The following is a 14,636-nucleotide window of genomic DNA, read 5'->3' on the forward strand; positions in this document are numbered from 1 at the left end:
GGCCTGTAGTCTCTTTCTGAATGCTGGTCTTCAGTTTCATGTCTAGTCCTGTCTTCTATCTGGGTCATTGGTCCATGCTGTAGCTGACTTTTCAGTCCTGCCCCATCTTGCTCTTGGAAGGACTTCTCAGAGGGACCCTGGACCTGGTCCATGCTCTTGTTTGGGGCTCTCAGTGGACCCTGGTACTACCAGGTACTGGCTCTGTCTGTTCTGTTCAACCTATCATCTTTTAACGGTTTCTGCTTTGGCAATAATTTTTTGTTTGAGAATCCCTTCAAATGTATTCTTTCTTCTGACCATGTTGCCAGTGTAGTTCCAGCTAATAAGTAAACAGTGTAGACTACTGAGCAGGATAGGGTTAACTTCCATTGGGTTCCTGTAATCATTGGCTATATACAGCTGAGACACTGGGGTTGAGACACTGGCCTAAGAATAAACCAAACACAACTGGTTCCACTGCTGGGCAAAGCTCCAGAACTTCCCTGAAGGTTGATTGCCTGTGAGTTTGTGCCTCTTTGTCTCTGAATTGAGGCTAAGTAAGAATAAGCAAGCCTGTTTCACCTCCCTTTGGGGATGAGGTAAGAGCATACACACATACTGATGCATAGTAATTGATTAAACTGTAGTTATGCTGTGGTGACTGAAAAATTCCTCTGGATTCCAGTGGAAACTTCCATGAAGGCATCCATACCAGTGCAGAGGCTCAATGACCCATTATGTTTTTGGTGGCACCACCAAAAAAAAATCTGGTCTTCAAACAGATGAGTGCAGAGGGGGCAGACAGGGTGATGGTCAGTAATTCAGCACCCAGTGTAGGCTGAGTTGGGTCTTTCGTGCTGACAGCGGAGGCACATGGCTCTCTTGGGGTGAATGATAACACTAAGTTCACTGCACTCTTCTCTACTGCTGACTGTATAATGACCTCCAGGAACGTAGGTACGTGAGATGTAGTACGAGGTCTGAACACCCTTTGGGCAGACTTCCTGCCAAATGCAGGCACTGTTGGGAATGCCATGGAAAAACTGGATTAAGAGTATATAAGGAAACCTTGAAATCCACTGGCTATGAAAGCCATTCCCAGATTGGGTATCAGCAGAGAAAGAAACAATTCCATCAGTTTTTCTGTCGTGTTGTGATGGAAAAAGAGGATAAAATGGATTTGTTGTCCTCCTCTTGGAGAAGCTAGTCATATACCAATGAAAGAACAATTCCAGGTTACTCTCTCTATGGTCATTAAAGACTTGGAACAAAACAGTTAATAGCAGCAAGTAGCTTAGTTTAATAATTAAACGTGCCCAATGGAGGGCTCTGAGCTCTCTGTGGCAGGTATTGTGCCTTTTGAGAAACTAGTCTGGTGGGTTTCTGCACAATATGACTCAGTTGCTTATTCAACTGAGTGCCCAACACAACCTTAGACTGAAAGCTGTGGTAGAGCTGGCATCAAAGGGATGGAGCAGGTATACTGATATTGGAGCCTCTGAAGGAGTGGAAGAACATCAACTTCAATAAGGTAATACCAGAAAAAGTAAACTTAAATGATCCTTTATGCACCTGCTTTTAAATGCAAGTTTCACATGCATCAGGGCTCCATGTGACCCCTAAAAATTACAGTTATGTTCAAACGTGCAAGAAGTATAGGGAGAAGAGTCACAGTAGGTCTTGTGGTACAGTAAGAAACAGAAGCTTGGGGTTGGACTAGATGACCTTCCAACCCAAACTGTTCTATGAAGCTTATAAGTTGGCTTCATGGGGACAGTGTTTTTGCCATAATTATGGAGTAAGTAAAGCTTCTGTCCAACTCACCTCTGTTACTCTCCTGTTGTATCTTTTCTAGGGTGCTAATCCACACTTCTTCCACTGTGCATCCCTGCTCTTGCCTAGAAGCTCTGTGGAGGCTTTTTATGTAAGATTTCAGGATCATGATGTATAGTATTTGGATGATCTTAAAACCATATTTATGGTTACAGCAGCTGGGGAGGAAGCATGTGAAAAACAATAGCAGCTTTGCTATAGCGTTTGCCTTTCCTAGAAGACCAAACAGCAGATTTAGTTTCTTTAACACCTGCTATGAATGCATTGATTTCACTCTAATCTTGCAAAGTTCCCACTTCTAAGGGAGGGAGAGTTGCTTTAGAGGCTGCACAGTATTTGCTTTAGCATCTGTTTTAGACCAGGAGATCACTTTTGAAGCATGTCTTGTCATCTTCAGATAAGGTGGTATGTTTCACACCACAGAGCTGTCTCAGTGAATAGATGACAATCCTCCTGGGTGAAATCAAAGATATGCACCGAACAATACTCCAACCATTAATGAATGTTCACTCCTTGGTACTAGGCTAGAGCTAGTGCTGTGTGTAACACCCCTAAATGCTTGCCATGTGAATGTTGGGCCTTCAGCGTGGGTTGTTTTGCTCTACACACCTGCTTCTACTGGGTTGTGCAACAAATGTGGACACGACTTTATTTTGGATTTTGTCCTTTTCTATCATCACCAAATGCTTTGCTGCCCAATACTGAGCAGTTATTCCCATTCTCCATTCATTTGCTCCCTTTTCCATTATACAGTGCCTCATACAGTGATTGATTGATTTATTTATTTTTCCATATGAGTGTAAAACCCAGGTTGAAGGCAGTAGAAATTGTTGGTCTATATTTTTAAATGTTAAAACAGTTCCTGGAATGGACTTTGTAAAGGGAATGTGTGATATGTCTGGCTACGATAACAAGCAAGACCAGGCATATCCTAGTCTACAAGGACTCAAAAGTTTATTTCCTTAGATTATTAGAACAGTTTGCAGCTGTTGTGATCAAGTCTACCTGTAGTGTTCTAAACAATAACTAGGCACACCTGAGGAGCCGTCATAGGCCATTCCCAGTTTGGGGCTAGCTGTTTAAGGCTAGAGAGCTTAATAATATAGTCAAGTCCTGTTGTTTGGATTTGGAGCTGGAGAATGACCATGGCATCATGAAGTTTACTGTAACAAATGCAACAATTTTTGCATGAAGTAGCACAGAGCTAGGAGAGTTTAGCACCATCAGCTTTAAATTCTGTAATTGCTTTCAACAATTCAACTGTGTAGAGTCAGTCTCCTAAGACATGGCCTCAGTGGGGGAAAGCTCATCCTGAGCTTGGCTGGAAATTGGACTGCTGGCAGGGGCATATGTTCTGTATAGATCTGTTGGGTGTGCAGGAAAACAATATGGTTTGCCATATATTGATCCTTTTTACTGTGCAAGAGGTAAATCAGTATTTTCTTTGTGATTTGACATTGTGGTCCATGTTGTCTGCTATAGCACAGACCATTGTTCCCACAGGCTTTGAGTGCAAAGAAAATACAGATGGGGTTTGTTTTAATTTTACAGGGAGGTCCTAAGGCTCCAAGTCATGATCCTGAGGCCAGACTCTTCTGAAATTCCCATCCAAAGTTCAAGATGAGCCCTTGGAGATCATCTTTTCTGGGTGCTGAGCTGATATTCTTTGCAGGTGGGTGATAGAGATGTGTTGTCTCCAATCACACTGGACATACAGCACTAAAAAATTCAGTGCCACCGAGCTGAACATAGACTGTGAGACATGGAGAAGCATCTTTTAAAGGTTTTGAATACTACGAGGTATTGACTGAAGCATACTGGATGTTGTCCACCCTTATCAATGTTCTTTCATGGTATTATTTCCATAGCTAGTGGGGATTTCTGGATTCATTCCTAATTCATTCTTAATTTTCCTTGTTCTATATGGGTTCATCTCATGCCTTGAAAGTTGATTTTCATTCACTTAATGATAGTCATATCACTGTTTGCATGTTGATGCAAGCACCCCTAATATTTGGCTTCAGTGATCAATACCTGTCTTCAGTGAGACTACATTCATATGCAGACAAAGAAGCTGGAAATTTCCTGAAATGGTAAGCAGGAAACTGATTATTCCTGTAAAAAGACTTTTGGAAAATTCTGATCATTGTTATAAGAAAAAGCCCAACAAACCAGCCACTGGTTTGTCTTTATTAGTTTCAGAAGATGAGGGTCCCCAAAATAGATCCTAAATTGTCTTAAGTATATGATGTTTTTGGGAAAAGCGTTGAATAGGAAGTTACATGTGATTTAATTTCATGAAGCAGGATTTCCTTTCCAGACCTGTTATTTGTTCATAAAGGCTTTGGTTAGAAAGAGCTGGACATTCTGTCTTGGAGTCAGGAGAGGATATGTTTTGTGGGCAGCCCTAAGTTTGGGACAATGTATGGAAGTCAGCAAACATGTTTCTTGGAGAAATAAACATGAGGCTTACCATCTTTGTTTTAATTCTTGAGGAGGATGGGAGGCTCAGACTGTAGCTTGCTTCACCAAATCCTGAAGGCATCAAAACCCCCCTGAAGGGAAGCAGGACTATTACATGGGGGAGACATCTGGGGGGTAGGGGAAAGAAGGATGAGCAATATGATGAATATGGATAACTGAGCAGAAATGAGATGAAGGATGGGATCACAGGAGGGCTGCTGGCTGAACACTGTCTCGTCTTGAATGATGCTTGTATTACACTTCAGCCTGATGTCGCTGGGTTGTTTTCGCAGTGACAGCCACGGGATTGCTCGTTAAGCCCCAAGAGGGCAGTGTCGCTGGAGGAACGTGGATTACTATTGCGCTGGATGGTGAGTTTTAAACTCTTATGAAGCAAGTGTCAAACAGAGAATTGGTTCAATTCTGCCATTTGTGGTTGGAGTGACAAACCCTAAGAAACAGATCCTCTGGCACCCATAAAATGAAATCAGCTTGAAATTATTATTTCACGTGTTATTGCTGATGCTTTCTTGTTTTTAAGTTCTTTCTAAACTACTGAAGTCAGATTTTTACTTATTTTTGCAGACATATAGCTAGAAATTTCTTCCCTGCTACCCTTTTCTTTGAAGAAAATCTCTGTTTGCAGGTCCTGTGATGCTGGAGCTTTAAAAACACTAATGATAAACATGAGATCCAAGTAAAAATCACAGAAATTGACATGCCACACTTATTTAGGCCCCAAACCAGCTGTAAAAGCTAGGTCTGATTTTCTGCAGTGATGAATATTGATTCATTGGGAAGAGTTGGTTTCTGAGCCAGCTGTATGTCCAGTATGCTCAAGTTCTGATACTTGGTCATTGATAATGATGATGAGTGGTATCAGTCTTATTTGAACATTGTGAATTCTCACAGAGATGATAAAATAGAGAGCAGAAAGGAAGCTCAGGTCTTCAAGGGAGATGTTTCCCCAACAGCATAGCACTGTATGGCTGGCATAGATAGTCATAGCTGGGGTCTTGCAGTTCAAGCAGAGTTATCTTATTTTGGTGGGGGGAGTAGAGAGCTAGGCCTTGGGAGAAGGGGAAAGAACTTTCCTGGGACCATGGAGAAATAGCTGCTGCAAGTTGAGAAATTACTGAAAGTGAGTCTGTGGGCTGGGAACCACCAGTGAAGATTGTGTGCAGATGGAGTGTTATTTGTAAGCCTTTTTCATTTCTAGTTTTGTTTGATTATGCTACAAAAGTTACTAGCTTATGTTCACATAAAGCTTGACTTTATGAAGATTCAAAGTATTTGATCCTTTGGATAACTCACTCTAAAGAAATGGGTTAAGCAGATCCACCATACAACACAGGCCAGCTTCAGGTCCTATCAGCAAAGCAATGCAAGGCACTGGCAACTGCAAAGACTGTGGCAAGTGGTACTGGTTTTGTGGGTGATTTAAGTATCTGTGGGCATGTGTATGTTCCAGTGTAGATGGCTGAGGCAATTCCAACTCCCAATATCTGTCAATCTCTGCAGTAGAATGCATGTGAAAGAGACCAAATACTGTATTAGAGGCAAAACCCCATGCAGCTGCATTGTGGGATGAACTTGGGTTTATGTGTGTACTGGTTTTGGCTGGGATAGAGTTAAATTTCTTCACAGTAGCTTGTATGGTGCCATGTTTTGGATTTGTGCTGAAACACAGATGCTTTAGTTATTGCTGAACAGTGCTTATACATCACCGAGGCCTTTTCTGCTCCTCACACCACCCTGCCAACAAATAAGTTGGAGGTGCACAAAAATTTGCGAGGAAACATAGCTGGGACAGGTGATCCATCTGACTAAAGGGATATTCCATAGCATATAACATCAAGTTTAGAAATAAAACCAGTGGGGAAGGTTGGCAAAGTGGGGCCACTGCTTGGGGACTGGCTGTGCATTGGTCAGTTGGTGGTAAGCAATTATTTTCATTCACATCACTTGTCTGTCTCAGGTTTTATTTTCTTCTCTATTTTTTTTCTTTTCCTCACACATTTATTATTATTATTTCTCTTTAATTACTAACTTGTTTTTATTCTTAACCCATGCATTTTCTCACTTTTACCCTCACTCTTCCATCCCACTAGTGTAGGGAGTGCGTGAGCAGCTGTGTGGGGCTTAGTTGCTGTCTGGGGTTAAATCAAAACAATTTGAAATTACACAAATGTGATTTAAAACAGAAAAAGATTAGGAGCAATGTTCAGAGACCTTAAAGAGAAGTTAGGTTGCACATTTAAAAATGCTTGTTGTGCAACTAAACGTGATTAATCCTGTCCTCACAGAGCTTTTCTGATTGTCTTTGATTGTTTAGGCTCAAGATCTGACCAGCTAGAATGTGTCTCTTCAACCAGTGCATCCCATCTGCAGGTGTTCTTGGTGAATCCAGACCTGCCCAGGCTGCCCTGTGATGTCTCCCTTCTGCATTTTGACTTATGCACTATAAGATGCAGAACAAGGTATGATCCACAACCTTAGTGTGGGGTGAGACCTTACCATTTGTCTTCTAGGATCCTCATCTTCTTTCAGTGTCTGTACAGGCAGTTTGGGAGTTGAAGGAATTCTTGTGGGTGCCCTCCAAGCTGTGTTGCATTTATTCTTGTTTCAACTTAATGAAGCACAAGGCAACCTAGTGCGGGAGTCAGACTGAGTCTTCTTGGAGAGGCTACACTCAGAGCATCAATGGTTTGTAGACATCTAATTCTTAGCTGTGAAGTGCCAAGGAAAGTCTTGGCAGGAATTTTGCCAGTTTTTGGTGCCCCTGACACGTTCAAGATCATACAGAGAAGTTGTGAGTATGGCAGGAAACAAATGGTTTCAGGTGGGCAATCTAAGCTGTCTGTTTTCTATCCTGTCTTAACTTTAAAGAAGGTTCTTTGACTGGAAGATTGAGTGTCTCAAGAGGCTGTAAAAGTGACCTTAATGGGGCTCTTCCATCTCTTGCTGCTATGATTTGGCTGGGAGTTATTTCTGCTGAATGCTGTGCTGTGAAACTGTGTGCATTAATGATGCAACATTAGTTTACAAACCAGGATCAAGATGCCCTGTAGATCCAAGCAACCCTGGGTTAGTTTAATACTAATGAATAACAATTATTGTCTGAGCATGTCTAATGAGCTTGTCTTTTTTGCATTAATGTACAAGTTAGAGTTCTGAAGTCTTATCACCTTCTGCACTTAACTGTAGCTTCTTTTAAATTGTAGCTTTAGAGTTCAGGTTCACATGTATTAAGGTTGGGTTCACAGTGTAAATTTGCTTTGCTCTACTGAAACCTCAGTGGACCTGCGAAAAATGGAGAACCTGTGAAGGGCCTGGCATTTCCTAAAAAACATAAACCAAATCTGTATAAAAAGAACACAGCATAACACATTTTCTTGCACCTAGGTCTTCACCCCAGGAAGGTTTGTACTATGTGGAGGTGATCTTGAATGGACGTGTGATTAACAATCTGACTGAGGTGGAGAAAGAAAGCTTCACTTTCAAGGTAACCACCAAGCGAGTATGAAGTCATGATAACTAATTCAAGGTGTTGGAGTCAAACTTGAGACCTAGTATCGCAGGGAATGTGTTGAAATATTCTCTCTCATTTATTGTGTGTCTGAATGTCAGTACAAGAAGTCAGGATGCTCCTTCTGTCCCTTAAAAAATTAAGTGCACTGAGGCACTCATCAGTGGCACTAGGTAGAATAGGTGACTTAAGAGGTCTTTCTGAATCAGAAATCTGGGTCCACGTGTCATGGTTTAAACCCAGTCAGGTAACTTGTTCACTCACTTACCCCCACCTTCCTTCCCTCCCCCTACTCCTGGAGGGACAGAGAGGAGAATCAAAAAGAATGCAACTCCCACGGGTTGAGGTAAGAACAGTTTAATAACTAAGGTATAACACAAATCACTACTGCTACCACCAATGATAATAATGATAAAGGAAATAACAAGGGAAGAGAATACATCACCTCAACACCAGCCGACCAATAACTCGCCCCCCCAGCCCGACCAAGCACCTCCTCCAACCCCGCAGTCCCCCAGCCCTTCCGGGTAACTCCCCATTACATCCTGGCCATGACGTGCTGTGGTATGGAATACCTCTTTGGCTAGCTTGGGTCAGGGGTCCTGTCTCTGCTTCCTGCCGGCTTCCCCTCCTCCCTGGCAGAGCATGAGGCTCACAAAGTCCTTGGACAAACCAAAACTAGGGGAAATCCCATGGGCAAGGCTGTTTGAAGGTAAAGGGGCCCAAGATAGTTGGTTGACATTCAAGGATTGCTTTTTCCGAGCTCAAGATCAGAACATCCCGACCTGTAGGAAGTCAGGGAAGAGGGCCAGGAGACCTGCGTGGCTAAATAGGGAATTGCTGGGTATGCTCAAGTGGAAGAGGAGAGTTTACAGGTCATGGAAGGAGGGGCTGGCCACTTGGGAGGAATATAAGGCTGCTGCTAGAGGTTGTAGGAAGACAGCTAGGAGGACTAAGGCATCCTTAGAATTAAACCTGGCGAGAAGGGTCAAGGACAGCAAAAAGAGCTTTTTCAAATACATGGCAGGTAAAACTAACACCAGAGGCAATGTAGGCCCACTGATGAACGGGATGGGTGCCCTGGTGACAGAAGATACAGAGATGGCAGAGTTACTGAATGCCTTCTTTGTCTCTGTCTACTCTGCTGCAGGCAGTCCTGAAGAGCCCTGTACCCCTGAGACCTCAGATGAAGTCAGGTCAATGGAGCGGTTTGCCTTAGTCGATGAGGAATGGGTTAGAGACCAGTTGAGCAATCTGGACATCCATAAATCCATGGGTCCAGATGGGATGCACCCACAGGTGCTGAGGGAACTGGAGGAAGTCATTGCTAGACCGCTCTCCATCATCTTTACCAAGTCTTGGGAAATGGGAGAGGTGCCTGAGGACTGGAGGAAAGCAAATGTCACTCCAGTCTTCCAAAAGGGCAAGAAGGAGGACCCGGGTAACTATAGACCGGTCAGCCTCACCTCCATCCCTGGGAAAGTGATGGAACACCTTATCCTTGGTGCCATCTTAAGGCATATCAAGGATAAGAGGGTTATGAGGGGCAGTCAACATGGCTTCACCAAGGGGAAGTCATGCTTGACCAATCTCATAGCCTTTTATGAGGAAATAACACGGTGGATGGATGGTGGCAGAGCGGTGGATGTGGTCTACCTTGACTTCAGCAAAGCATTTAACACAGTCTCCCCCAGGATCCTCAGAGCTAAATTGAGGAAGTGTGGACTGGATGATCAGGTAGTGAGGTGGACTGCGAACTGGCTGAAGGAGAGAAGCCAGAGAGTTGTAGTCTATGGGGCTGAGTCTAGTTGGAGGCCTGTAACTAGTGGAGTGCCTCAAGGGTCAGTACTGGGACCAGTATTATTTAATATATTCATCAATGATTTAGATGAGGGAATTGAGTGTACTATCAGCAAGTTTGCTGATGACACTAAGCTGGGAGGAATGGCTGACACGCCAGAAGGCTGTGCTGCCATCCAGCGAGACCTGGACAGGCTGAAGAGTTGGGCAGGGAATAACTTGATGAAATATAACAAGGGAAAGTGTAGAGTCCTGCATCTGGGCAGGAACAACCCCAGGTTCCAGTATAGGTTGGGGAACGACCTGTTAGAGAGCAGTGTAGGGGAGAGGGACCTGGGGGTCCTAGTGGACGACAGGATGACCATGAGCCAACACTGTGCCCTTGTGGCCAAGAAGGCCAATGGCATCCTGGGGTGTATTAGAAGGGGGTGGTTAGTAGGTCGAAAGAGGTCCTCCTTCCCCTCTACTCTGCCCTGGTGAGGCCGCATCTGGAATATTGTGTGCAGTTCTGGGCCCCTCAGTTCAAGAAGGACAGGGACCTGCTGGAGAGAGTCCAGCGCAGGGCAACAAAGATGATTAAGGGAGTGGAGCATCTCCCTTATGAGGAAAGACTGAGGGAGCTGGGTCTCTGTAGTTTGGAGGAGACTGAAGGGTGACCTTATTAGTGTATATAAATATATAAAGGGGGAGTGTTACGAGGATGGAGCCAGGCTCTACTCAGTAGCAAACAATGATAGGACAAGGGTAATGGGTACAAACTGGAACACAAGAGGTTCCACTTAAACTTGAGAAGAAACTTCTTCTCAGTGAGGGTGACGGAACACTGGAACAGGCTGCCCAGGGAGGTTGTGGAGTCTCCTTCTCTGGAGACATTCAAAACCCGCCTGGACACATCCCTGTGTAACCTTATCTAGGTGTTCCTGCTCCAGCAGGGGGATTGGACTAGATGATCTTTCGAGGTCCCTTCCAATCTCCAGCATACTGTGATACTGTGAAAACATCCTTGTTATCAGCTCTGTTCCTGAGCTGAAAGTCAAAACACTTGTCCTGGGTTCAGCAGTAGCAGTCATTTTTTCTCCTTCTTGGTAGCTAGTGTAGTGCAGTGTTTTGACTTTCAGCTCGGGAACAGAGCTGATAACAAGGATGTTTTGGTTTGGCCAAGGACTTTGTGAGCCTCATGCTCTGCCAGGGGGGAGGGGAAGCCAGGAGGAAGCAGAGACAGGACACCTGACCCAAACTGACCAAAGAGGTATTCCATACCACAGCACGTCATGCCCGGGAGGTAACTGGGAGTTAGCCGGAAGGGCTGGGAGTCTGCAGGGTTGGAGGAGGTATCGGTCGGAGCTTGGTCAGGCTTGGGGGATGAGTGATCGGTCGGTTGGTGCTGAGGTGTTGTATTCTCTTCCCTTGTTATTTCCTTTATCATTATTATCATTGGTGGTAGCAGTAGTGATTTGTGTTATACCTTAGTTACTAAAGTGTTCTTATCTCAACCCGTGGGAGTTGCATTCTTTTCGATTCTCCTCTCTGTCCCTCCAGGAGTAGGGGGAGGGAAAGAAGGGGGGGGTGAGTGAACGAATTGCCTGACTGGGTTTAAACCACGACAACACTGCACTGCACCAGCTACCAAGAAGGAGAAAAATGACTGCTACTGCTGAACCCAGGACACCACGTTAATCTGTCTCTGCACTTAAGCCACACACTCAGAAGGCTCTATTGTGTCAGCAGATGCTATACTGGTTTATTTTGGTGTTACCCTCCAAGCTGTAGGGTGGCAGCTAACAGTCTGCATTGGCAGGTAACCATAGGCAAGAATAAATCCCATGGGCACAGCTTGTTATAGGAAAGGACATCTGGAGAGGGACTCTTCATCAGGGACTGTAGTGATAGGACAAGGGATAATGGGTCCAAAATGAAACAGGGAAAGTTCAGGTTAGATATAAGGAAGGAGCCCTTTACTGTGAGGGTGGTGAGGCACTGGAATGGATTGCCCAGAGAAAGTAGTAAATGCCTCATCCTTGGCAGTGTTGAAGGCCAGTCTGGACAGAGCCTTGGGCAACATGATCTAGTGTGAGGCATCCCTGGCAGGGGGGTTGGAGCTAGGTGATCTTAAGGTCCTTCCCAACCCAAACCATTCTATGATTGTATCTCTTCAGGTGTAGGACACCTCTCCATATGTAAGATGAGCAAGATTTCAAAAGCTCAAACCTCAGTTGTGATTTTGTATCTGCTGCTCAGTTACTTTGAGAGCTTGCTACCCTTCCACCCTTCCTCCCCCCCATCAAACAGTATTTCCTTTGGCTCTCAGTGTAAAGGCACATTGTCTCAAGAGGTTGTGGCATATGGTGGTATTAGACCAATTAATGACAGTGGTGTCAGGGTTTCTTGCAGGGCAGAATCCTTAACCGTGGCTGTGTGTTTTGGGACAAAGCCTGGTGTGCCTGGAAGTCACGTCCCACCTCTGTGCTAACTTTGAGTATCAAGCAAGAAAACCCAGCGTGTTCAGAAAATTGCACATTAAAGCCAAAGAGTCATTGGGTGGTTCAGCTAGCTTAGAGAGTTGATGAAAAATCACCAGGGGATGCTGTTAATGAGGCACATTCTAAGCTAAATAAAACACAATGTGTCTCTTTGTTTTGGGGCTGGGACCTTGGAGCTATGCGTATCAAAAATTAATTTTGCTTCCACATTAGATTGAAAAAGCCCGCTGCAGGCAGCAACAAGTCTGAACAGCTCGGAAGACTAGTGTCAGCCAGTTGCCCTAGCTTTCCTGCTGCTTTTGGCTGCTTCTCCACATCAGCTCCCGCCCAGGGTATGGTGTGATGCCGCCTTTGCTTCTCAGAAGTGGCCATCACCACAGGGAGTTTATGGCTACTCATTCATTTTTTATATGACCATGAGGAGGAGGGAAGGCAAAGACTGAGCTTTGAAAGGGAGCGGAGTTCAAAGAAAGCTCTGAAAAAAAACCCTAACAATATGTGCAAACGTGTCTTTGATTTGATTTAGGTCTCCTTTCAGTTTTTTATGCTATTTATTGGGCTAACAGCAGCATCTGTAAGTCAAGAGTCAACTGGAGAAAAGGGGCTTTACTTGTTGAAAATGCAGCCAAAGCATGTGCTGGGTCAGGTACCTATGTGTCTCAGCTACTTTGAGAGGTTGATGATGACCTTATTCCACTTGGAAAGTATCCCTGTGTACTCCCTATCTTCTGAGAGGCTTGCTTCAAAGCACAATCTCTCTGCCCCTTCTTGAACTCTAAGTCAAAAATAGTACCCCATAGAAGATTTTCAATATTTCCTTGCTGCTCCCTCAGAGGTCAAGGTAGCGCTTTCACAAAAACACCTCTGATGTATTCTACTTCATTAAGATGGGCCAAGATAAACATTTTCTTTGCTACGCTGCAACAAGCTTGCTAAAGGCCAGCTGAAGCATTTCACTTATATGATGTTGAAATAGCTTTCAAGATTATACTATTGGGAACAAAAATGGTGCCATAATGTAAGATGAAATGGAGGTCTCAACTTCAGATAAAGCATGGCTTAGCTTTATCGTGTATTAAACTGTATCTTCTGGAATTTACTCAAGCCAGGGTGGACAATTTAGGTGCAAAAGAGGATGCTAAAATAGCAGTAAGCCATACTCTGAATGCGGATGGGGTAAGAAGGAGATATTTGCTCTTTACTCCCTTCCCAGAACAGGGCTCTGCTTCAAAGATCAACTCTGAAGTCTCTGAAACGTGGTTGCTGACTCTGCTGAGCAATGTGTAATCAGATATTGTTGGACTGCTGCGAAAATGACTGCCATTTAACTACAAATTTCTCTTTACAGTTCTCTGCTGCTCAGACACCTGTGGTTTACCAAATTAGTCCACCATCTGGCATCCCAGGTACAGGACCTCTCTTTAAGCTGGAGCCCACTTTAATTATCTGAGCTTCCATACTGTCTTTCTCCTTATGAGGGGTCTGTCTTGCTGGGGATTAAAATGGGCACCTCCGGAACTTAATGTCTAAGCTCATGCTGAACACAGAAATGGGTTTGCACAAGGGTAGAGAGTAGCACACAGTGACCAGTTTATTTGGTACATTTGGCAGCCCAGTTCTGCCTGAGAGATGTTCAACAGATCTAATCAATTTAAACTGAGTAATCTGACTTTATTTAGCAACAGTTTTAAGAAGAATTAGCTATTAGGTGATATTATAATGCCATACAGACCTTTTGGTTAATGGCGCTTTAGATCAGACTTTAAAGTTACATGAGATGATGGTCACTGGTTTTGGTCTGCACAATTAACTGGTGTATAGAAGACCTTTTTTCTCCTATTTCTATTCTGTTTGTGTTTGCAGGCTGCTTTAGAGAAATACTGAAATGCTGGTTTCCCAAGTTAAGCTCAATCAAAACATTTTGGTCTCTTAACAGTGGATCCTGCAGCTCACATAGATGTTCCTCAGTCTAAGTCCATCCCTCGTTTCCAGAGATTTTCAGAGGCAGTGCAGCTCCAGATTCTCATGCCATGCTTTAGGGTGTCTGTATGGAAGTTTCTTTGTGGTAACAGTGTTTGACCTCCCAGGGTAGTAAGTGAAGAACACTAGAGTAACACTAAGTGTCTAGTGCTATTTGAGGTGTCCTGGAGCATGAGTGGCCTGCCTGGAGCAGGTAGATACAACACAACTACAAAGACTCATTCCTTTTTGGAGGTACACTGGGAGAACAGAATGCCTCAAATGGTTTAAGGTAACCCTACACAGGCAACTGAACCAAACTGTCACCCAATGTGGTCAAGGGAGTGTTGTGAGTGATTCAGCTTGACCATGTATATGGTGAGGTCCTTTGTTGGACCTTGACCCTGTCTAGTGCACTGATGATGTAATTTTGGTTGCCTCATGAGATTCTACTATAGAATGGTGTTAGAATGTGGGGTTTAGTTAACAAAAGAGTTGAGGAAAATGTATTCTCAGTGTAAATACTAGATCTGCTAAAAAGTCAGGAATGGACTTTTTTGTGGGAAGCAAAGGTGTGTGTTTTGGGAAAACTG

General features: G+C 44.0%; 1 protein-coding gene across 6 annotated transcripts in view; it reads left to right on the forward strand.

Annotated features, from left to right (window-relative positions):
• Positions 1–439: 439 nt before the first annotated feature.
• Positions 440–14,636, forward strand: part of PKHD1 (PKHD1 ciliary IPT domain containing fibrocystin/polyductin) — a 254,467-nt gene continuing 240,270 nt past the window's right edge. For 5 of the 6 annotated variants that reach the window (XR_008974692.1, XM_057427480.1, XM_057427484.1 and 2 more), the window contains exons 1-6: positions 1,373–1,510; positions 3,364–3,484; positions 4,569–4,646; positions 6,611–6,755; positions 7,681–7,780; positions 13,433–13,490. Coding sequence is in view for 5 of the 6 variants with exons in the window: in XM_057427480.1 (XP_057283463.1) it covers positions 3,433–3,484; positions 4,569–4,646; positions 6,611–6,755; positions 7,681–7,780; positions 13,433–13,490 (433 nt within the window). In the remaining variant the exon portion in view is untranslated. Of the gene's footprint in view, positions 579–1,372; positions 1,511–3,363; positions 3,485–4,568; positions 4,647–6,610; positions 6,756–7,680; positions 7,781–13,432; positions 13,491–14,636 lie in introns of those variants that run through there. The other variant, XM_057427481.1, reaches the window with a different exon arrangement.

Source organism: Pezoporus wallicus, unplaced genomic scaffold (assembly GCF_028554395.1).
Source record: "Pezoporus wallicus isolate ANWC-B61680 ecotype Strahan unplaced genomic scaffold, APGP_CSIRO_Pwel_v1 contig_6464, whole genome shotgun sequence".
Taxonomy (NCBI): Eukaryota; Metazoa; Chordata; class Aves; order Psittaciformes; family Psittacidae; genus Pezoporus; species Pezoporus wallicus.